This window comes from Fundulus heteroclitus, chromosome 5 (assembly GCF_011125445.2).
Source record: "Fundulus heteroclitus isolate FHET01 chromosome 5, MU-UCD_Fhet_4.1, whole genome shotgun sequence".
NCBI classification, from domain to species: domain Eukaryota; kingdom Metazoa; phylum Chordata; class Actinopteri; order Cyprinodontiformes; family Fundulidae; genus Fundulus; species Fundulus heteroclitus.
The window spans coordinates 19430318-19454032 of NC_046365.1; the positions used below are offsets into that span (position 1 = coordinate 19430318).

The window sequence follows — 23715 nt, forward strand, 5'->3', positions numbered from 1 at the left end:
AAACGATGGGAAACTCCATATTTTGGTGTTTCCCCCCCCGACAAACGGTGAACGCTGCAGTCTGAAGAAGTTCGGGCCGCTCCAACACGGTCTGCTGGATGAGAAATGGGTTTAATTTCTCTTAAATCATAAAACGAACCAAGTCACCTTTGTGTTAATATTGAAGTTGTTGGTGTTTGTAAAGTGGAAGTGTTCGGTAAAAGCAACCTCCGTTACAGCAGAAAACGCAGACATCCACTTTATGCTTCTATTGGAGTAGGACAAAATGAAGAAAAATATCAATGTTTATTTATTAGAATAAAGCGACATGTTGGCACCAAATTTGTACTATTTTCTGTTAATTTCTCATCTGACATCAGCAACATTTTTCTTTTTCTCTGTTAGACAGACGTTTGTGTAGAAAATAACTGGATTGTATGGAGTCAGGATTGTCTGAAAAAGATTTAAATAAATATAAAAGGGTATATATACATATACATACATTTATAAATATCCAAGTACAAAATACAAATATAAAAATGTGACATACAAATAAATAAATTTATATAAATGCCAACTATTTTTTATTTTCAAATCTCGAAAATATATTTACAAAGACACGTTTATTTATATAAATTTGTTTATTTATTTGTATGTCACATTTTTATATTTGTATTTTGTACTTGGATATTTATAAATGTATATGTATATATACATTTCTCATGTCCCCCCTGAACATGAGAAAATCCTCATTCGATGCTGTAGCGCATATATTCCCTAGTTACTGGAGGAAAATAGGGAGTACCAATATGGTGGCTGGTGGCTTCAAAGCGACTCGTAACAGCGGGCTATTAAGCTTTCCAGTGTATAATAGAGATCAGTGCCACATCCCCGCTCGTTGACGTCACACTGCACGGCTATGAATTCATCGAACGTAACAATTCTCGAATGTCGTCATAAAGTCGTATCATAGTGATAGAACAGAGGCGTCAGGTGTCTCATTTGTTTGAAACTTTTCAAACGAGGATCTCCTTGCGCGTGTTGTTGCATTGAAATCGTGTTTATCAAACAGCTAGGAAAACTGCTTTAGCCTTGAAAAAGTAGTTTTTGCGTCTTTATCCATCTAGTCTGACTGTATGTTTTACAGTTCATAGAAAAGAACATCAGATTTGTTTTGTGCTTGTGTGAAAAAAAAAGACATTTGCCACATGTCTGCTCAACAAGAGTCCAGTTCATCTTCTGAGAGCTGTGACTGAATCGTTCCAGCGACGCTTGATCCCAGCTCACCTAAAGCCCAAACGATGGCGTCTGCTCCGGACAAAGCTTGCTGCTCCTGCACATGTGCCATTAGCGGGAACCGGTACACTTACGCCGTTGTGCCAGATGGTCCAAATGAACGGCCCAATTCTACGGTCAAATTGAGACCAGTGGCGACAGCAGATGCTCCCTCATTCACCTCGTACATCTGCTACTACAACGACAAGCGCTATACCTGGACCCAAGTACCCGTTCAGGATCCAAAAGTCTGAGGCTTGTTTTTCGAAGAGTGTCGGCATCAAACTCTTCCAAACAAACTAGTTACTGTTTTGTCAACGACGAGCGCTACACAGTAACAAAGGTTCAAGATCCAAAGAGCGCCCACGGTCTAGTCCTTGCGTTGAAACGAGTGCCGAAGCCAGACTTTACTCCTGTCTTTGCTCTTACCGTTGCCTCTGCTGTTACGCTGGAACCCAGTATGAGAACCCAGTGTCACAGTTACCGGCTGATCCCAGTGAAAAGGCGTGTCGTAGCACGTCCAGCGCCTTTCAAAGTTCCTCCAGGCAGAAAACGGCAAGCATCGGCGAGAAAGCCAAGATTGCCAGTCAGGTTGGCGCTGCATTTCCCAGAGCCAAGCCGATGCCACCACCCAAGAGCCAAGAGTTACATTTTCAACCCAAGGAAAAGACTTCCTTGAGTACATCCAGGCTGCACACATCAAGTTTGCCTGTGAAACGGAGGCTAGGCAGCCAGCTTGCCGCACACTCTCGCGCAGAGCAAAGGCCACGAGCCAAGCGGCCACGGATTTCGGTAAACTCCAACGAAAACTCCTCTTTCGGCGCCTCCGGCATCTGTCAGCGTCTCTCCAGGCAGAAAACTGCTAGTTTTCCTGAGAAAACCAAGCTAGCCAGCCAGGTAGGTGCTGTGTTTCCCCAAACCAAGCCAACGTTGGCACTCAAGTGCCAAGAGTTAACATCAAGTTTGTCTGGAAAATGGATGATGGAGAAAGAGCTTTCTTCACGCGCTGGTCCAGAGCCAATGCCACCAACAAAGCGGCCACGGCTTTGGGTAAAGGCCCCCAAACTCACATTTCACCGCGATGAAGAGTGGGTAAAGAATTTAAGAAAGGTCTTAAAAGAGTTCGAGTAGCGCGGCATGAGGTGAAACTGGAGGGTTCCTGACCCTGCAAACTATTGTTTTGTGCGTGAAATTTGACGAGTAAGAGCGAATAAATGAAAAATGTAAGTGTTCTGTTTTTGTAAATAGAAAAAACCCCACAAAAAAACAAACAAAAATATTCTTTTATAAAGAATCCTAACCCCACTCATGGCCTGCACCTTGTCGTGGTGAGTGGGCTTTCTACTGAGTCAGGTCACCCCTGTTTCCCTGCTGGTTTGACTGTTCATTGGCTTTTTTATTTATTTATTTTTTGTAGGAACTGTACTTTAGACTCCTTTAGATCAGAGAATGCTACTGTCAGACTTGAAATCACAGTTTGTTTCTTTGTCTTTCAGCATAAAAACACATGAACACTTTACCATCTCAGATGACATGTCAGGAATAGGAGTAGCACTTTATTTCTATAAAATTTCCCTTTTTTCATGGCAGACCTGCAACTTCTTTCTAAGGTTTTTATGAACTTTTGTTTTGTCACGCTGCTTGGCTGCAACTACTACTAAAATATCTGTCAAATTCAAATCCAACATCGCTCTACTGGGTTTGAGTCTTCAGTACCTTAGCACCATTATTCTAAAACATCTAATTTGTTATGGAGTTAAAACACTATATGTTTCTGTATTTGCGTTTCATAAGTTCTCACTAGTCCTTGTTACCATACAGAATTTTGACCAATTATGTATTTCTATTGTAAATAAGTTTTTACTTGTACTTCCCGTCCATCGCCGCTAGAGGGAGTGTATGACTGTGTGAATGCTGAAGGGTGTTAGCGGAAGTGAAGTTTCTGCCTCCTTGGTGCTGAAGTTTGTCCATTTTCTATGCGAGTAAAGCTAAGAGGCAGCGGATGATGACCCAGATGTCCAGTCCTACACCGGAGGAGTTGCTCCAACAGTGGGAAATGTCAGAGCGATCTTCTCTTCACACCACCTTCCTCTGTAGCTCCATCAGCGGGTTAAAAGCCTGCAGGTTCCACATTAACTCCATGTTTCAGCCAATGTCACATACAGCTGTTGGAGGCAGAATTAAGTTGTTTATTTTGACAAACCAATAATCATAACTCTGTGACGTCACAGTGATGGGATCAGATGGTGGGATTTTTAAAATAGTCTTCTTCCCAGGGTTCCTTTGCAGTCTATACTCTGGAGTTTGCCTTTATAGTAGGGCACATGTTTGGAAAGAGGAAAACTGAGCACTGGCAGACGTTTCAGTTTCCTTACTTTATTCCTTAATTTTCTGTTTTGTTCATGTTAATTCAGTGTTAAATGACCTCCTTTATCTTTGATTTTCTACATGATAGTTTGAGTTTAATATTTGAACACAGAGTTTTACTTTTTGAGTCACTAACCAAAAACTCAAAGCTTTTAAAGTGCCCCAAATGAATATTGACTTTTGTTTGAAAATGAACATGTAATTTAGAAATGGAAAATAAGCAGAAAGGCTCCCGTTTGCTTTGTTAAAACAATTGGTGGGAAGTTCTTACAACTAATCCTAAAGCCTGTTGGCAGCTGGGCTCTACAACCTCACCCTGTCTGACCTGGATTCAGGTGAAGTTTTTATATATATATATATATATATATATATATATATATATATATATATATATATATATATATATATGTGTGTGTGTGTGAAGTTTTTTATTAGTCTGTAACAGAGAGAGAGAACTATTACATTGAAGCGAGACAGTCCTGGGTTTGAACCCCAGCCTGGGGTCTTTCTGCATAGAGTTTGCATGTGTGGGTTCTCTCCGGGAACTCCGGCTTCCTCCTGCCGTCTAGAAACTTGACTTGAGGTTAATTGGTTTCTCTAAATTACTCTTAGGTGTGAGTGTGTGCGTACATAGCTGAAAGATTAAAGGAACACCTTTTAACCAGAGTCTAATATCCAGTCAGTGTTGATCTGGTCAGGTCAGTGGTAGAGAGGGTTGTTAATCAGTGTCGGCTGTTAATGCAATTAACATGTTGACTAAAGAGGCATCAATAAGATGACCCAGAAAACAGGAATTGTTTTGCAGGTGCAGGCACATGCATTTCCCCCTCCTCATTTTTCTTGACTGCTTTTCATTAGTTTTGCATTTGACCAGGGTCAATACGGCCATTGCCAGAACGTTTAATGTGTCTCACTGCACAGTCTCAGGAGCATGGAGGAGATCCCAGGAGATGGGCAGTTACTCAAGGAGAGCTGGACGGGTTCTTTGGAGGTCCTTAATCCATCAGTAGGACTGGTATCTGTTTCATTGTGAAAGCAGGAACAGGATGACTTCTACCAGAGCCCAACAAAGTGACCTCCAGTGAGCCAGTGGCTTGAAAGTCTCTGGCCAAAGCAACAGAAACATACTTCATGAGGGTGGCCTGAGGGCCAGATGTCCTGTAGTAGTGGACATCTGAAAAGGTCTGGAGAAGCTGTGGTGAACTTCATGCAACATTGTTCAGTATAATTGGTTTGGTGGTGAGTTGGTGTTGGTCTGGGGAGGCATATGCACGGAGGGAGGCACCGACCTGCACAGAATAAACAACGGCACACTGACTGCCATTAGGTATTGGGATAAAATCCTTAGATTAATTGTTAGACACCCTGTTGGTGCAGTTTTTAGCTGTGCATATATATATATATATATATATATATATATATATATATATATATATATATATAACTACTATACCAGAGCTATTAACATAGTCAAAAAGGCCCTCAGTACACAATATATACAAATATATATATATATATATATATAATCCAAAAAATTTCTAAAAATAAGTATGAATCGTTTGCAACAACATTCCTGTAAACATGTTATCAAAATTAATAATATTTTTCACTTCATTCATCATCACATAATTCTCACCAACATCCACAGAAAGCTTTCTGCATTACTTTATACCGTTTTACTGTTACAGTTTACTCAGCCTTCAATGAAACTTTAAGTGGTTTAAAAGAAAAAAATCAAACAGCGCCATTTGTCCAGTTCTCTAAACAACTTTTGAAAAGCTTTGAGGACAAAGAAAAGCCAGAAGCCCAATTGTGTGGACTCCGAATGAGTTTCGATGCTATCTGTGGATCGGCGCGCCGTCAGGAGGATGCAGAAATGCCCCACAGGTGGGAACGAGCTGAGAGGAGAATGAGAGCAGGAAGTGGTTTTTCTGACTCTGACAGACTGATCTGGCAGGAAGCGCAGGCTCGGTTTAACAGGAAATCGATTTTAACAGTCAACAGTCCGTGATACACCCACAGGTAGCCTGTGAAAACGTAGATAAAAGGTGGATTCTGGGTACTGCTCTAATCCAGGTCAGTCCACGTGTAAACCTTTCTGGAAGACACACTCCTGAAACCCACATTTCTTCAAAAACAAAAGTCAACTTCCTCATTTGGACACACAGTCTTGGCCAATAAGCAGATTCTTTCAAGGGTGAAATGTCTTGATGTAAACGTCTTCAGGCTCAGGAGCCCACAGGGTAAAAACACGTAAAGCCACATTGGCTTATGGGTGAAACTCTCATCTACCTTTCACAGCCCCACGGTGAACTGCTATTTTAAAATAGCAGCAGCTGTAGTTATGGACAAGTAAAAAAACTGCAGCTTTTATTTGTCATAGTTATTGGAGAATATTTATCCTTATATATATATATATATATATATATATATATATATATATATATATATATATATATATATATATATATATATATATATATAACATTAAAGCAGAACAAAAACGGGTGGAGGGAAGGAAGGTTTTCACTGAAAACAAAGGATTTCTGTAAAAAGGTGAAGTTCTCAGTAGCACTTAATGAGGAAGCAAACGGTGCACGCAGCAGAGGAGTTTGGGTCCTGCAGCAGAGCAACCGCAGGCAGAGCTGCTCCTCGCCTGTTGTTGTTGCCGGATAACGTTTTTTACGAGACAGGAAACGAGACGAGCGCAGAGAGCGACTGCTTTGACTGTGTTAGCACACACATCTTTAGGACAGAAGTGACCTCGGGAAAACGGCGCCGGAGAAGCCTCTTACATGAAGCCACCTCACGCAGGTTTGAAGCAGAGAGAAATTCAGCGGCGGGCCGGTCAAATCTGAAATGGGTACCGAGGAGAAAGACTCGGAACCTGCAGCTCAGCCACCATCAACAGAGAACGGGTCACCGGAGAAGGAGAAGGACTCTCCTGTTGAGCATCCTCAAACATCCGAGACCACTGACCCCCTCAACACGTACAAGTGGCACACCGGCTCCAAGGGAACGCTCAACGAGCCGAGGGAGGAAGGCGATGGAGCTGCAGCGTCCTCCGCATCCACCATCGACAAGATCCAGAAGGCCTCCAGCAACAAGTGGAGCAAGATGCAAAACTGGCGCAAAGCCCTGAGTGAGGACCCAGGGGACAAAAACTCCACGGGTGGGAAAAGTGGAGACGGAGCCAGGGCTGAGAAGGGGGCAGGGGGCACCAGGAAGAACCCGTTCAGGAGGGCCCTGTCGGAGCCCCCCGGGTCTCTTTTTGCAGCTCTGACGCCTTCCTCCAGCTCCGCCAGCTCAGCTCAGGCAGCCTCGTCCTCTTCGTCGGCCGCCGCGGAGGCTTCAGCGGCCTCCTCCAACGACCCCTCGCCGAAAGGAGGTGGAATTAAAAAATACCTGTGGAACGTGACCCAGAAGCTCAAGAGGCCCAGGCTGCAGAGCCGCAACAGCGAGCCGAGACTACTTCCAGGTAACATTCAGAATCTGAATCCACACCATGCGCATTTAAAGAAAAACTAGTGTCTGCTGACTTTTTTGTTCAGTCTCATGTTTAAGATCATTTAAGTGCATGGCAACTATACTTTAGCTGAAGTTTACCTGGCTCTCATTTAGCAAGATGGAAAATACATGTGGCCAGAACATGATTTCCTGTTGCATTTCAGATGTTCTAGTTGTACAGAGGTGTGGTACGTGAGATGTATTTTTACAGAACCATGTGATATTTTGTATTTAACCACTGAGCTGGCATGCAGAGAAGCCTAATTTAAGCGTGACCAGGAACTTAAACGTTACTGAAGAACAGTGGCTGCTACTGTAACTGAACACAGCCCACGAGCTGAATTTAAAAGTGGAAGTCATTAATTCAACACTGATGCAGGGTGAATATATTGTCAACTTACAGCAAAATGAAACAACTCTTAAGTCAAAAATCAGAGAGGAAAGGTTGATGTTTTAGAAATAAAATCCAATGGTTTCTTTTAATGACTATTGCCTTATTTTGCAAATACTAAACAAAAAGTGGGGGATTGAAAATATTTCAGAAACGAACTGGGTCAACCACTGATGCATTAAGCAGAAACTTATACAAAATGTGATCTAATTTTGGTCAGGGTAACTAAACATAAGATGTGAACATGTAACAACTGTGAATCCTTGCACTGGCGGTTCTAGCAGGAAGGGCACCCTGGGTGAGCTGCCGGTTGTACACCCAACCCCTAAACCACGACTCCCCCAGGCCACGCCCTCCAATCTCCATCTGAAAACACTGTCAGCCCAGAGTCAAGACCACACCAGTTCACCTTGGTGGTGCACAGACTAAAGCATGAACCACTTTAGTTGTTTAACCCAACCCTCAAAATATTGCGTAGTTCTATGTCCGACCCAGGCATTAGACAGCACCCTGTGGCACATCCAGGCCCCGTTGATCTACAATAACCAAAGTGATAATAAGACATGAATTTGTTTTGCTCTTATAGTCACTTTTAGTTTTAGCCCTTTCAGCCATTTTTTGCAGTATGCTGGGGGACGGTGTAATGAATTGGGTGAGTTAATACACCCAACAACTAAACATTTTCACTTATCCACTTGCAGCTTGAGCATCCTTCGGCTTGGACTACTAAATAGTGGTGAAAAATAAAAATGGTAATGGCGAAATTGGTTAGGTGCAAGTCCTTGTTTAGCAGCTCCGCATGAAAACACTGTAATTGTTCAAAAACGGTAATAGAGAACAGAGAAAACAGCCTAAAAAATATAACCTAAACAGAATATAAGACTATCTATGCAGCTCCTGGAGAGACTACAATGAAATTTCCAGCACTCCCAGAGACTCAAAGTACACCACAAAATGTCTTTTAGGGCTAAAAAGTTTGCATGATATGTCCCCTTTAAATGTTTACTTGCTGAAGCCAGATGTAAAGTAGTACAGTTAATGGAGGAAAAACTGCTATTCTTATAAACTGCAGTTTAAAGACTGAACATGTAGTGAAATACAAGAACTTGCATAATCATTATTTTTTCCTGTTGTTTTTTTCTTAGTTAAACTAAGATAGGAAATTTCAGTTGTCCGTACAGCATTTTGCTCTTTCATTTTCATCTGCAATTACTGTCGGCAGCAGCTGATAAAGATTATATGGATAGTTATCAAATATTATTTGGTACAATTAAGTTCAGCCAATGATCCAGCCCCCGGCATCAATCATAATTACTCATGTGGCTCTTTTGGGAAAGCTAACTGCATAGCTGTAACCACCGTTGAGTACTTGAATGATGTTTTTTTTAAATTGTGATGACTTTTAATGTTCATAAACATTTTAGGTAAGGGGATGACCGTAGGAAATTTTAAAGACTATGATGTCACATATAAAAAATACCATACATCACTGGATTACCTCATGCTGGTGTGAAAACATTCAGGTATGATAACATTTGAACACGTATCTCAGTAAATTAGCTTTAACTTTGTAAAGTTCGTTCAGTTCAATTTGAGTCAAGCTGTATTTGGATTTACAAAACATTCAAAACTAAGACTAAACTAAAGCCTTTGGCCTGGTGTGATGACCATTCTATGTTTTATCGGTTTCAAAGAATGACAAAGCAGAAGGCAGATATCTGTGGTAAAGAGTCGTGTGTAACGGCTGAAAGCTGCAGAGGAGGTTTTGTTCAGGAAACAACTCCGTTTTGATCAGCAGCTGGTTTCATCCTTTTAGAAACAAAAGGCAAATGTTTTTTGTTTTTTTTTTTTGTTTTTTTTGCAGACCCTGTCTAAAAAAGGGTTTGACAGAGACAGGAGTGTTAATAAGGAATTCAGAAATAAAATAAAAATTTACCAATCAAGGTAGAATAAAACCTAACTGGTCATGTTTATATGCATGATCCCACATGTTCCCTGTGTATTCAGCTGCTGAAAATTATTCAGTGAAATTAAAAGTTTATCAGTTATAGCGACCTCTAGCTGCACAACTCGCTAACTGCAACAAAATAATGTACAGGCCCTTCTCTGTTCCCTCAATATAGCCGCCTAAAAACATAAAACCTCCTTTGGGAGTCTGTCTTTGATGTATTTGTTATTAGCTGGTGTAAAAAAAAAAAAAAAAAACTTTATATTCTGGGTTGTGTCCGTAGAGAACCTAAAGGAGGAGCAACAATGCTGGTCTTATGACCTATTCTAACCCACATTGGCCTGGCACACTAAGCAGCTCAATTTATTTTAACTTCTGGCAGCTATGCACATGGTAATCTGGTACTCATCTAGCTGCAACAAAGTGATCATATCAAGCAGGATAAATGAAATATCAATAAACTACAATAAAGAAATCTGCTCTATGCTGAGGCCCTTTGTACACAGACATTGTTACTTGCTGTTCTCCCGATGAAAATGGAACCTGGCTAGGAAGAATAGCCCACACCTCCAAATTGCACAAATGGTTACTGAGAGGCCTAGGGAGGTTGTCTGCTACTCCAATAACAAGTCCAGCTGTTAACAAGAAGAAGAATTGTGTTTAGGGATGAGGGGCAAGAAGCGGGTAAAAATCAGGGCAACGCTCATAGGGTTTACGATATAACTTTATAATAGTTGCATCATGACTAATAAATGTCTTCGAACTTTACAGACTTGGTGAAACCTGCAGTTTATGTAGAAAAATTCTGCAATTCAGGAAATAGTTTGAAAATATTCGATCCAGGCTCGCTCGTGGCGTAGCGGGTAGCCCGCCCCACGTTTAGCTAGATCTGGATTGAATAGATCTACCCGATTCTCAAGTAGTACACATCCTTAGAGAGTAAGGGCCACATTTCTCATCTGCTTAAAAAGGGGTTAGGGTAGATTCTCATCTGCTTAGTGGGCCATGTCCTGTCCAGATCAGATCTCACTGTGTGTGTGTGTGTTAGCTATTTAACCCAGTATTGTCTCTCGTGCATTATTCTTTTTTGCTGGGTATCTGCTGTCAACAACTGGGTTAATGTGCCTCTGAATGTGCTTGGGTGTAAATTGGTTAATCTAAGCAAATAAAAACACAGTAGTTCAAATATTCTGTTCTTCAACAGTAAAGCTAAGCTATTAAAGCAGCTACAAGCAAAAAAGCGCATGTTGATAGTACTTTTCCATCCTGATAGTACATCCTGAAAACAAGCTTTGTTTGAAACGGTCCCAAAGACGGGACAAAGCATGAACTCCAGCGAACAGACTCAGGTCCTTCTAATCCGATGGTGAAACCTCACTGATGGCGCAGAGGACTTTCTACCCACCGGCAGTTCATCGCATTTCCCCAAACACCCTTTTAACAGATAGATCAGGTGAAGAATATCATGTTATTATCACAGTTTGTTCCTGAGACAACCCTTCTTACCACCTCTTCATTCATTTATTGGTTGTCTTATGCTGCATTTTCAAAAATGTCTGCACAGAAAACCCTTTTTTTTAAAAAGTCAGACAGAGAGAGAGAAAGAAGGAGTGAGTTCCCGGCAAGGAGAGGATTGTGCCCTGATTTATTTGCGATTGTGTGTGCACTGTACGAATGAAGACTCTTAATCTTAATTTTTATGGTCCTTCAACAGGGAAGTTTTGTAATGTAGAGTGACAAACACACAAATGCAACAATCACAACATTAGTAACCATCAATAAATATATAGATATAAAAAAATAGCAGAACAAAGTATTATAAGTTTAACACCCGGTGCAGATTGCTCATTCTAAAAGTGGAGACTATACAAATTCAGGAAGTAGTGAGTGAACATTGAGCAAAACTACTAAGAAGCAACAGGATATGCACAACTCCTGGTGTGTCATGAAGAAACAGATAGCATCGGTAGATGGGAGTGGCCAAACGCTGAGTGAGATAAGTGTCACATCAACAGGCTGTAATTACCAGAAGTGAAAAACAAACACGGGTCAACAAGTGCCCGAAGCGATCGCCCCTCTCGGTTCTTCAGTAAAGTAGTATTGTCTCTGCACGTGTGCGTGAACTCAGTGTCCTCTTGCAGATTTGGAGGAGGTTGAGCCGGCACACGCCTGCGAACCTACAAGACAAGCATGGGTTCCACCACAGGAGGTCCCCTTGTGGGACATCGCCAACTGTGTCCTGGAAGATGGACAAATCCTCGTTTCCCAGGAGGATGAGGTAACGGGTTTCACAGATTTACAAACTGTACATTACCAGCTGTGTCTAAAAAGAATATAGAAATATCACTGAAAGTGAATCACAATAATTCAGTTATACCTAATAGGTTTATATATAGGTTCATTGTGCACATAAGGATACATCTCAACCACTTTTGTTCATCAATTTTTATGATTATAGCTCACAGCTAATGAAAACCCCAGGTTTACTATTCCAAGTTTATTAGATAACAAATAAATAAATAAAATGTAATATTATATTAATAGTTTTGTTATGGTCCACAAGGGGAAGACTTCTGAGTTGACTGTGGTTGAGCAGACAAGTCACTGACACTCTACACAAGGATCCTAAACCACAAAAGGCCGTCCCCAAAGAAATTTGACCCCTCTTGTTGTGCTATACGCAAGTACATTAGTGGAAAGTTGAGTGGAAGGAAGAAGTGTAGTAGAAAAGTTATACAATGATGGACATTACCCAAGAACAGAATCTCTCTGTTTGAGGTAGCCTTTTATTCCAGTCTGTTATTTTATTAGTCTAGTTATTGGTCTGGTGCAATATTCCAATTTTCCAAGATACTGCAATTATGAGTTCTCATCAGCTATAATTCATCAATAAAATAATAATAAAAAACAGTTAAAAAGTCTCTCTATACGTAACGGGTCTATATAATATATGACTGTCATGTTTTCAATTGTATCACTGAAATAAATTAACCTTTTCACAAATTTTCAAATTGATTTAGATGCACCAGTACATCATTACACATCCGTTCTAAACGAGCAAAGTCTGTGAAACGTATTTGTCTTATTTTGGAGTCTTTCACAATATGTGTGTGTGTGTGTGTGTGTGTGTGTGTCTGTCTGTCTTTCTCAGCCGACAACGTGGATCAGAAACCGTGTCAGCAGCTGCTTGTCCAACCTCAGCGTGCAGAACCTCGCTGACATCGAAGCAGGTCAATTCACACAAATGAGAAATAAAGAGACACAAATGTACCAAAGCTCTCTATCTCTGACATCAGGCCTGTGATTCGGCGTAAAGTCACAGCGGAAATAGCTGAGCGTTTGATTGTGGGGTTGACTGTCAAATTGCTTCCTCCACGGGTCTTTGAGGAAGATAGCTTCGTGGCTGGTTGCTCTAGCGGTCCAATGAAAAGACAGAGAGAGAGGGAGGGAGCGAGAGAAAGAGAGAGAAACATAGGGAGGGATAAAAAAGCATCTTGTTCGCATTTGTCTCGAGTATTAAGAGAAGCTCAGGAGCTCGCTGCAATCTTAAGGTGCCAATCCTGGGTCGGTTCTGCTGGCGAGCTCTGGCAGAAGTAGCAAATCTCACAGAACAGAGGAAGGAAATGTTGAAGACAGCTTCTTGAGTGGCAAGACTGTGAAACGCCTTTTGGACTAAATGATGGGATTTAGGCGCTGGATTGTTTGTGGTGGGGCTTTGGGTAAGCAAAAAGGAACACCTGTCATAGGGCTCTACGTCTAAAATCAACTTAAACTCTTTGTTGACAAGGATGATACGTTTTCCTCCCGACTGCTATTTCGTTTTGAAGAAGCGAAGAAGATGGCGAAAGGAAGGTGAAATGGTGTCTTGAATATTTATTTTGCGTGAAAGAGTCAAAGAATCTCCATTAGTGAGGTTTCTATGCTTGACTATGATTTCAGTAGCTATCAGCCTCCAGCTGAAAACCACATCCTGTCTAGCTTATTCTGAGTTGATCAACTATTATCGCAGCTTTGGCAAATGCATTCGTCTGTAAACAAATACGCTCTCTCGGGGGAGGACCACGATACTGAATTGTTCTCGGGAAATGCGTCAAAAACTGTTTTCAAAGGTGGAAAAAAGGTGAATATTTGGCTAGTAATGATTACCAAATCCTATCAAGCAAAACCCTAGAAACGACTCGACAAAATGCACTAAAGTAATTGGGTAACATCTTTCAAACATCCGCTTTTTTTTTCTTGCCTTGCTAGAAATGTGAAAGGTGTTAAGACTAAAGCATATTTTCCACAAACCTTACAACCGTTCTCAGGCTAACACTTTTGATCTCGACCCTCAGAATGCAGCCCCGACCATGTGGGTCGTCCAGGCGGCCCTCGGCAAAAGACCCAGGACGGCGGCGTGCGGGTGAGTACTGCTCAGACTATCTGTGCAACAGCATGGCTTTTCCTCCTGATTAAAATACATAATTGCACCTATTCGCCCCTTGCGTAACGTCTTCACCCTCAGGCACGGATCAAAAAACGCCTGGAGAAGGCCAAAAGGAACAGCGCCACCCAACTGAACACGGGATTACACAAAAGCAGGTAAAGCACACACTCTGCTTCCTAAAGCAAGCGATTTTTAGCTGCCTCGGGTGGGCGTGTAGAGAATAAAGCTACATTTCCTATTTTCAGGAGCTTTTATTGTGGTGATTTTATAGCATGAAACAAAAATCGGCTGACGGTGACATTAAACTCATACATTTTGTGAGAAAAGCTTACGTCAATAAGCACTATGTTTAGTTAGTGCAGGTGTTTTTTGTGTTTTTTTACTGGGTTTGGACTGTGCGTATGTATATTCATAGCCACATGACTTTATCTGAAATATTTAAAACCGAAATGTATAACACAACCTAATTGCACTTATTTAAATAAAAAATATATATTTACTTCTACCACTGATAAAATACCATATTAAGGCTGTTGCCTATCTCCAGCATCACAGGGCTTTAAACTTTCATTTTCATTATATACTCGGTGTATAACTTTGGTGTTGTTTGTAACTTAAAGGCAGTATGGTTCCCGTGAGTCTATATCAGTTCCCGTGGGGAGTCTGGATCTGAGCGCCGACACCAGCACTGTCATCAGACCGGTCCATAGCTCCATTTTAGGGGAAAAGTACTGCTTTGAGGTAAACCTCGGCTTGGATTCCACACGTCTGCTGCTCTGCTTCTTCTTCTTCTCTGTCACTCTTGACACGGTCTGGATGGATTCGATGTGTTGCAGGTGATAAACTCAGAAAACACCCACTGCTTCGGCTGCTCCTCGGTTGCTGAGCGGGACCGCTGGATTGAAGATCTCAGACGCGCCGCTCAGCCCAATAAGGTGAGCTGTTTTCCACGTGCAGAAAAAATGTGTCTGAACACAATGTAAAAACCCTCCCATCATCTTCCCAGGATAACATCGAGCGCACTGAGAACTCCCTGAGTCTGTGGGTTAATGAAGCAAAGGATCTTCCACCCAAACGGCGTTACTACTGTGAAGTTCACCTAGACGGGACCTTGTTCGCCCGCACGACCAGCAGAGCCGTCGGCAAGCCGACAGTTCGCTCCAGCATGGTTGGGGACAATGTCTCCGGGTCTTCGGGAGGCCCGGGGGCCGGTGGGGGAGCGCCTGGTGGGTGTCAACTCTTTTGGGGGGAATTCTTCGAGCTCGACAACCTTCCCTCAGTCTCCCAAATCAGCCTGCACCTCTTCCGCGAGGAAGACTCCAAGAAGAAGCGCCACTCCAGAGACGAGTTCAGCCTGCACCCGCTGGGCAGCGTCACCATACCTCTGGCAGATATCCGGGGGAGGACCTACCAGGAGAAGTGGTATCCCATCAACCCTTTCAAGGCTTCGGCTACAGCTGGGAACAAGGAGGCGCTGAGTCCACAGGCTTCTCTCCGCATCAAGGCCCGCTTCCAGAACCTGAAAGTGCTGCCGATGGAAAAGTACAAAGAGTTTGCGGAGCACGTGACTGTGGATTATGTAGATATGTGCGGGAACCTGGAGCCGCTTCTCAACGTGAAGGAGAAAGAGGAGCTGGCCGGAGCCCTTGTCCACGTACTCCAGAGTATCGGCAAAGCCAAGGTGGAGAAACCGTGCGCACGCTTGAATACAACTTAAGCATAATGCTGTTTTCGGAATGTAATAATCAAACGTTTTGGGGTCTTAATTGTGCTTTTCCAGGAATTCCTCATTGATCTGGGAGCCGCAGAGGTGGACCGACTCGGAGAGAAGGAGGCACTGATCTTCAGAGAAAACACACTGGCCACGAAAGCCATAGATGAATACATGAAGCTGGTTGGCCAGAAGTACCTCATTGACACCCTGGGTGGGTAATGGATAAAGGCGACTGTGGTTTCCTCCAGAGATGGTCTGATCAGGGATTTGTGAGCTCCGATACCAGTGTCTGAACTGATAGATCTGCTGATACTGATTCCTTCAGATCCAGAAAGCTTTTATTTACTATTGTTTTTAACCTAACATCATGAATATTAATACAAATGGATCCGACAGGCAGAAGTATTCTGCCATAAATGGTTATTAAATGCTCTTGATCAGAACCGTCAACGCGTCTACCTGAAAGATGAAAAAAAATACACCATGCAGCTCAGTAGAATAGGAGCTTCCCTTTTTAGCCAGACAAAGCTGAGAACATAATGTTGATGACAATGTTGGCCAACTTTAATAAGTGAGCAGCACAGTTAGCCTCTTTAGCATTGTTAGCTGCAGCTGGACCCTCGTCATGCAAATCCCAGAGTGTAAATACTTCAGGTCTAACCTTCTGGACCGTTGGCCGGATTGTTGCCGTCAGCAGGACGTCGGGTAAACACAGGATGTTAGTGTCTGCTCTGATATCAATGCTGGATCGGATCTGCTCCATCTCTTCAAACATATGTTGTTTTTTTTAAATGTCTGTTTTTTTTTATGAAGGGGATTTCATCAACCGACTTTACACCTCAGCTGAGAACTGTGAAGTCGACCCACTCAAATGCCCTGCTGCTGAGCTGTCCAACAACCAGCAGCAGTTGCAGAAAACCTGTGAGGATGTGGTACAGAAGATTATCGAGAACCATGGGTGAGACATAATGAGTACGGCGAAAAAGAAACCCAGCAGCAATCGCTTCAAGGAGCTCATTAAGCATATGTTTCCTCTTTCGCAGACCTTTTCCTGAAGAATTAAACAGAATCTTCTCCAAATGGATGGAGCTGTGCGAAGACCAGGGCAAAGCAGAAATTGGGCAGCGTCTAATCTCTGCCTCCCTCTTCCTTCGCTTCTTATGTCCGGCTATTCTGAGTCCGTCTCTCTTCGGCCTGACACAACCGTACCCGGAGCCGAACACCCTGCGGACCCTCACCTTGACTGCCAAAGTCATCCAGAATCTGGCCAACTTCACCTTGTGAGCGGCATTCAGTCATCTCAGACCACGCTGACAAACACGACACGAACGAGGGCGGAGATGTTTAAACGAATGAAATGTTTTGTGGGGATCTAGGTTCGGAGAGAAGGAGGAGTACATGCTGTTCATGAATGAGTTCCTGCAGCAGCACTGGGAAGGAATGAGGTGTTTCCTGCAGACGGCGTCCAATCAAGATGCCGATATCACAATGACATCCTTTGACGGTTATGTCGATCTGCCCCTCCGCCTGGCTGTGCTGCACGGCCTCCTGGTGGACATCATCTATAAGAAGGATCAGGTGGGCCAGAAATGGATTTCTGTTTGGTCTCCACCGTTCACCATGAGCAGAACTAGACTCCCATATGTCGATGCAAGACTCACTTCCAGCTTTTCTTTCTCAGGACACAATCGACAAGCTGCATCCACTGCCTTCAATCCTAAACCAGATAAGTGAATCACTCGGTCCTGAAGCCCCTCGGATCACTGTGAACAGGTACATTATAGGCGTATCAATCGTGCCGTACCATGAGCTTTACGCTGGTATTTTAGGTTTGCTGTAACCATCCTCTTCATTGCAGCTATACAGAACAATCCAAACCCGTGTATGTTCCTCCCAGAGACTTAATGAAGTACAGCCCCCACAGGCTGCCTGTGGACTCCAAAGGCCTACGAGACAGGTACCATGCAACATATGTGTACTTAATTATCAATTCACAAGCAATGAAGATCATTTGAAATTTATGAAAAATATGTGGAGAAAAACAGCAAATTAAATGTTATTCCTTGTCTGTTTTAACATTCATTTATCATCTTATCCTTAATTTGTGCTCTGTCAGAATCATAGTCTTTTTTTTTATAAACCTCATTTGCAAAACAGGCAAACAAATGTTTGGTGAATATAGATTTTAGTAGTAATGACTTGACTTTTATTTCCTAATGCTGCCCGTTTGTTCTTTGCAACCTTGCTAGAAGTGACTAACATAGTAATCTAAAATGTTGGTAAACTAGTACCTCAGTTCACTGTATCAAATAAAGGCTGAAATTGGGATAAGGCTTAGAAAGTATTTGCCAAAGTAATGTAAACATGGAACTGTTAAATAAGCATCCCAATCTAAAACATTCTTTGCCTGTTATTAAAGGATAAAAGGGCAACTAAAGCCGGGCGTACACTGTACGAGTTTTTGCCCTTTTTGGGCCGATTCTTCAGCTGTGCAAATTTTTTTGGATCGGGCCGAGTTTCAGCTTCATCGTGGGTCCTGCGTTGTGTGGTATACAGGTTGTAACGAGGGCCGATTAGCCTCTCACGACCACCTCCCGATCAGGAATCGTACAGTCGGATGAAAATCAAATGTTGAAATTCAGTTGGCCCTCGTGAGCGATAGTGAGCGCATCTAGGAGCCGATTTCCCCCGACCTCGCGCACTGCACACGTGCCAACAAGGGAATTCTTCTTCGTCTTCTCAGACAAAAACATAGGCGTGGAGAGAAGTGACGGCGGTATGTGTGACATGGCGTCAAACTACGGAGGAGCAACTCGTAGAACTGCCAAGGCAGCGCATTTCGTTCTAGTGAGGCTCATATTTAACAGTGAGCACCGACACTTCCGCCTTTGTCTTCTTCTACTATTGACGTTTGGCTTTCGGGTAGACGAGTCTGAGTAGCGCCATCTCTCTACGGGGCTGAGTCCGACGTGTGGTTTTTGAACGGACAGTATGAGCAGTCAGGCCATACAGTGTAAGAACAGATATCGTGAGCTGTGAACTTTTAAACTCTGCAGTTTCGTTGTATAGTTTGAGCTGTATATGAGTACCATGACTGAAAATATCGTACAGTGTATGCTCGGCTAAAGAAAACAACAGATGACTGAATATGATTAATGTTTCCATCTTATCAGAGTTAATCTGCAAGTCCTTTTCACAGAGCCACTGTTTAATATCATTAACACAGTTTATCAAGCAGGAGAACTTGAAATATTCAGTAATCTTAAACCAACAATAGAGCAGAACGTCATCAGCATAAAAATGATAAGACACATTAGGAAACTTCCCAATTATCTGGCCAAGGGGGGAAAAAGGACATTTGTATGATCTCTCAGATTTTATGAGTCAAGTGGCCCAAGACATTTATGAAAAAAATAAAATAAATGGAAACAATGTGTGATGTAAAAAAATTCAACATACAGGTAAATTCAATTATGGAATGATGGACGAGCCTTTGTATTGCTTTTGGTCAATAGTGCTCCCATGGATGGCCTTTTTGCCCAGCCTCTTCCTTACTGATCTGAACACTGACCTTAACTGAGTCAAGGGAGGCCTGCAGTATTTTAAATGTTGTGCTGGCTTCCTTTTGTGACTACCTGGATAAGTAATTGCTGAGTTGCTAGTAAAGCTGAACCAACAATGTGGTTTAGCAGTTATTTCATGATTTATAACAGGGGTAAAAAAAAAAGAAAAGAAATTCCCCTTAAAAATGAAATCAGAATTTTAAAAGCTGCATTTGTAATTATTACGGTCATACATTGATTATCTAAAAACTGCAAGTGGGGAAGAAAGTGAAAACTGAGGAACTCTCTTAGGGGGCAAATATTTTTTCACTGCACTACATTCTTTAACTTTGTTAGGCAATGCTTCAAGCCCTTCTTAGGACATCATAACACAGGACTGTATTACAGATATATTTCAGCTGAGTGGATGGTAATGGTTTAGCCATGGATAAACTGTTTGCATTGTTAAACATTGATCTGTTTTTTTTTTTTTCGCCAGTGAAAGCAGACCTCGTAGGAGCATGAGAGAGAGGAAACCGGTCACCAGAACCCAGAGTGCTCCCCACAGACGTCCCCACAGCAAACAAGCTCTGAAGAGGCAGAGAAGTTCTGAAGCTCTGCCGACATCCGACCATGAAGTGGAGGTGGAGCCGGAGGCCAACCAGCCGGTTATCACCCCCCCAAATCCTGTGAGTACAGACAGGCCTTTGCCCACAATAAATATTACTAAATATACCGTTTTTTCTAATTTTCTACAGATAAGTTTGATTTATTTTTTGTTTTGTAAAGCAATCCCGACGGTCTCGTGTCTTCCTTGTTTAGAGTCAAAACACCAAGCGTCCGCCTGCACCAGTTCCTTGGATCATTGTCAACCCCAACAGGGATTCGGGGGAGATGAAAGCCGAGAACGAGCAGTTCAGTTTACTGGACCGGGTACGTTCAGACAAGCAAACCAAAAAAGATAAATACACGATTTAACACTCGGCTCGAATGGCATACATTGACATAAAAGTGTGATTCCCATGCAGCACGCCCAGGAGCTGTCCGAGCTCCGTCTGGGAATAGAGCAGGTGACGGAGCGGGAGCTGGACATGGCCAAGCGTCTCGAGGACTTCATCATCCAAAGTCAGGACCAGAATGCAATGCTGCAGGCTGAGGTGGACGAGCTGAGGAACCTGCTGGCTGTGCGAGAGGAGCAGCTGGCCAGCGCCACCTTCAGGTGGAGAATCTTTTCGCGTCTATAGATGTTGCCTGTTGAAGCGGATGATAGCTTCCTCGCCTTTCTCTAAAGCCATTCTTTTGGTATGTTATGGGTGTTTTACTCTCTGTGTGTTTATTCCAGGTTGGGAGTGATTGAAGAGGAACGGGAAGAAGATGAGAGGAACCTCAGTATTGCGCTTGCAGCAGCCGAGAGAATGAATGTGCTGGTAAGGACAACAGAGAGAGACGTGTATCAGTCAGGGATAAATAGATGTCTCTTGGGATTTATTTACTACTGCAGCCAATGGGTCAATTAAAAGGATTTTAATTAAACCGGTTCGCTGCACTGCGAGATTTTTGTAGCTGGTGAGAGTTTATTTTGCTTAGAGGTGAAAGGACTGGGGTTCAGGGCATTTTGTCCTGAATTTGTGCAAAAAATAACATGTTTAACTCGTATTACGTTTACTTTAGCAATGACAAACTCCAGTCAAACATAGACGTGTGTGGAATCGATTTAAAAAATATATAATTCTTATTCTAATGATTGTTTAAATAGTTTGTAATTGCAAAAAATCTATATTCTTCCCCCAGTACTATTCCAAGGCTGGGGTCGGTTTTAATGTTAAAGTAAACATATAGCAGAGCCACAATTTTTTGTTTTCATTATTTTGTTGTACCATTTTTTGGATTAATATTTAAATTATTTTTTTCTTCTCAAAAATAAGGATTTCATTCTGTTTTACTTTCATATCAATTGCATGACACAAAACAAAACACTAAAGTTTGCATTTAATATTGTCATATTGTAAAACCTAACTACCTTAAATGAAGTCTCTGATATTTATATATCTACAAATAAAAAGCTTGACTTTTAAAAATGTAAAATATGATGAGATTAAATCAAATATTAACTAAAACAGACAATCTTAATTGAAAGTCTGACAAAGGGTCCCATAGCTTAGAAAAATATTTTTGTAAAAATCTTGAGATGACATTTGTTGTGGATTGGCATGAAAATTAACTGAATTAATTATTAATAAGTTTGCATTTTATCTTGTTTAAATGTATTTAGGGCTGGGCAATACATCAAGATTTTAAAAACATTGAGTTAAAAAAAAGACATGTATGATTACAATATATAATTTATATGGAGATTATCTATGCTGAGTTAAAATGAAACTTATATGTATTCCTGTAGGTTATTTTTCAGACGTTTCTCACATTTGAACATCTGTTTGTTGTAAAATGTGCCAGTGAGACATTTGGGATAAAGCTTTGATTCAGAGATGCCTTTCTATAATTACTTTATGAAAACAAAAACATATAGAGATAAATATTGCATATCAGCAGTCAGCCTAAAAATAAATGTATTTAATTTAGATATGAACGTTAGCTTCAAAGATTAAAGTGGATTTCAATGGGATGAAGTAACATTTATTTGGCCGGCTCCAAACTCTGAGCATCAACACATGCAAGCACCATTATCAAAAGTGGCTGAATATGTTTTTTTTTTTTTTTTGCAGCCAAACACAATTCAAGTAAATCCCTTTGAGGAGAGAATTTGACTAAAAACATGTAAACAAGGAAGAAAAGTCCAACAGGAAAAAAAATAGTGTTTAAAAGGCAGCATCATGCAACGCCATCAGAGGCTTGAGTGCCATATAATATCGGCTCCCAATGCCAATGATAAGAGTTGTAAGGCTATTTCCAAACCATTTAAAGTCAATCATTATACAGAAATATTTTCTCATGCAGAAAATACTCCAGACAGTTGCAATTGTTCCCGGGAGTGTTTAAGGTGCACATTCCCATGATCACGTTTAAGTACAGCTAGTTAGAAACGGAACAGGTTTGACCTGTTCATAAGGCTTGCCAGGAATAAATAACTTTATTTTAAAATGACAGCGCCACTTAAGGTTGCAAGGCTGAACCTGAACAAGTGAGGAGTTTAAGAAGAGATGTGCATCTGGTCCTTATATAGAGCACCATGTTTGACGAAGAACTAAGCAGTGCACGAGCGCAAAGACCGGACAGCGACTGCCTGTCAAACCAAAGTAGAAGTTTAAATTATAATTCAGAATGAAAAAAAATAAGAGGTGGCCACCTTAAAACCCAAGCGACAGCAATAGGCAGCAGCCGTAAATGATCCCGGCGCGTTAATTAATTGCGGCTTTCATCTGGTTCTCAGGAGGAACAGTTTGCTGGCATGATGAGGGACCTGCAGCAGCTCAACGAGGCCTACAGCAGCAGCCAGAACAAGACACAGCAGCCTGGAAAGCCCCACGTCAACAGCACCTGAGACGGAAAACCAACCCTTTTTCTATTTTTTTAATTTTTCTTCACTTGTCCTGTCGCTGCATTTAAGGCGTGTCACAGAGCGAAGCTGGTGGCCTGCCTGTACCAGAGCAGTTTTGCTCTATTAAAAAGGACATCTCAAGACAGTATCCGAATCGCGCAATTGACTTTAACGAATCCGGACTGGACCCTATACGTGAGAGTAAGCAGCCCACGTTGATGTAATGCTAACCTGTGTTTGTATGACCTTCAACCACTTGGATTATTTGTGTATCGGTGAACATGTGTAGAATTAAGTGTGTTTGTTTTGAGCGGGCGTATGCGGGCGAGTTTGTCACTTGGAATGGGCACAGTTGAAAGAGTGGCAAGAACGGTAGAAGGCCTCTGACACGCAGAACCCAAGAGCAGCAAAAGACAAGTCCACTCGGCTCTGGGCGGCCCCGGCAGTCCCAGGCAGACGGACACAAGAGGTGAGTCAGTGTGGCTCAGACGCAGCAGCCTCCAAACCCCCACTGTCCACCAGACCCCATTATACCCTCTCCTGCCCCAAGCACCCCCAGCCCACCAAGTTCAAGTTTATTTTTTACAGCATATTTAAAACAACAGCAACTTTGACCAAAGCGCAGTAGACTGCAAGCCCCAGCCTCAACGGCCTCCGGCTCACTCACCGGACCGAGTACGACTGGGAGGCACCCCCTTACCCAGTGCACAGGCACCCAGCCTACCGGGAACCCCAAGCCGTTCAGCACCCGTCCCCAAAACACGCCCACACCCACAGTGCTGAGCTCAATAAATCTTCAAGGTTCATCAGCATTTCTGCTTCTTTTGTATATCAAAATGTCAAATGTGTTTGACCTGTAAACCTCTTTGATAATAAAAAAAATAACACAAAGTATCTCATTTGTCAATTTTAAAACTAATACTTCCAATAAAATAAATGTAACTGAAGCACTTTTGGTTGTTGTTTTATACAGTGTTTGTTTTAAGTTCCTAAAGGTATTTGGGGATATTTATTTAGTGATCCCTCCGGTTTTCCTGAAGTATAAATATGTGTCACAGCCTGGTTTATCT

The 23715-nt window shown here is 42.1% G+C and overlaps 1 protein-coding gene across 2 annotated transcripts; it reads left to right on the forward strand.

Moving 5' to 3' along the window:
• Positions 1-6232: 6232 nt before the first annotated feature.
• On the forward strand, positions 6233-23536 carry rasal3 (RAS protein activator like 3). 2 transcript variants are annotated; one of them, XM_036137110.1, is made up of 19 exons: positions 6233-7099; positions 11609-11745; positions 12619-12697; positions 13802-13869; positions 13972-14048; positions 14514-14634; positions 14730-14828; positions 14900-15574; positions 15674-15818; positions 16421-16565; positions 16651-16887; positions 16984-17185; positions 17289-17380; positions 17466-17564; positions 19649-19838; positions 19972-20082; positions 20178-20368; positions 20492-20576; positions 22538-23536. In XM_036137110.1, exons 1-19 carry the CDS (start codon positions 6481-6483, stop codon positions 22646-22648), a joined length of 3483 nt encoding a protein of 1160 aa, XP_035993003.1. In that variant the 5' UTR covers positions 6233-6480; the 3' UTR covers positions 22649-23536. The 2 variants fall into 2 exon arrangements, with proteins under 2 accessions (XP_035993003.1, XP_035993004.1); XM_036137111.1 differs by lacking the exons at positions 6233-7099; positions 11609-11745; positions 12619-12697 and adding an exon at positions 13002-13186.
• Positions 23537-23715: the final 179 nt, after the last annotated feature.

Bases quoted from the DNA above. Each gene is read 5' to 3' on its own strand.
- rasal3 (XM_036137110.1), top strand. From the start codon at position 6,481: ATGGGTACCGAGGAGAAAGACTCGGAACCTGCAGCTCAGCCACCATCA. The intron at 16,566-16,650 runs GTGAGACATAAT...CCTCTTTCGCAG, and splicing joins AAGATTATCGAGAACCATGG to ACCTTTTCCTGAAGAATTAA. The intron at 17,381-17,465 runs GTACATTATAGG...TCTTCATTGCAG, and splicing joins CCTCGGATCACTGTGAACAG to CTATACAGAACAATCCAAAC.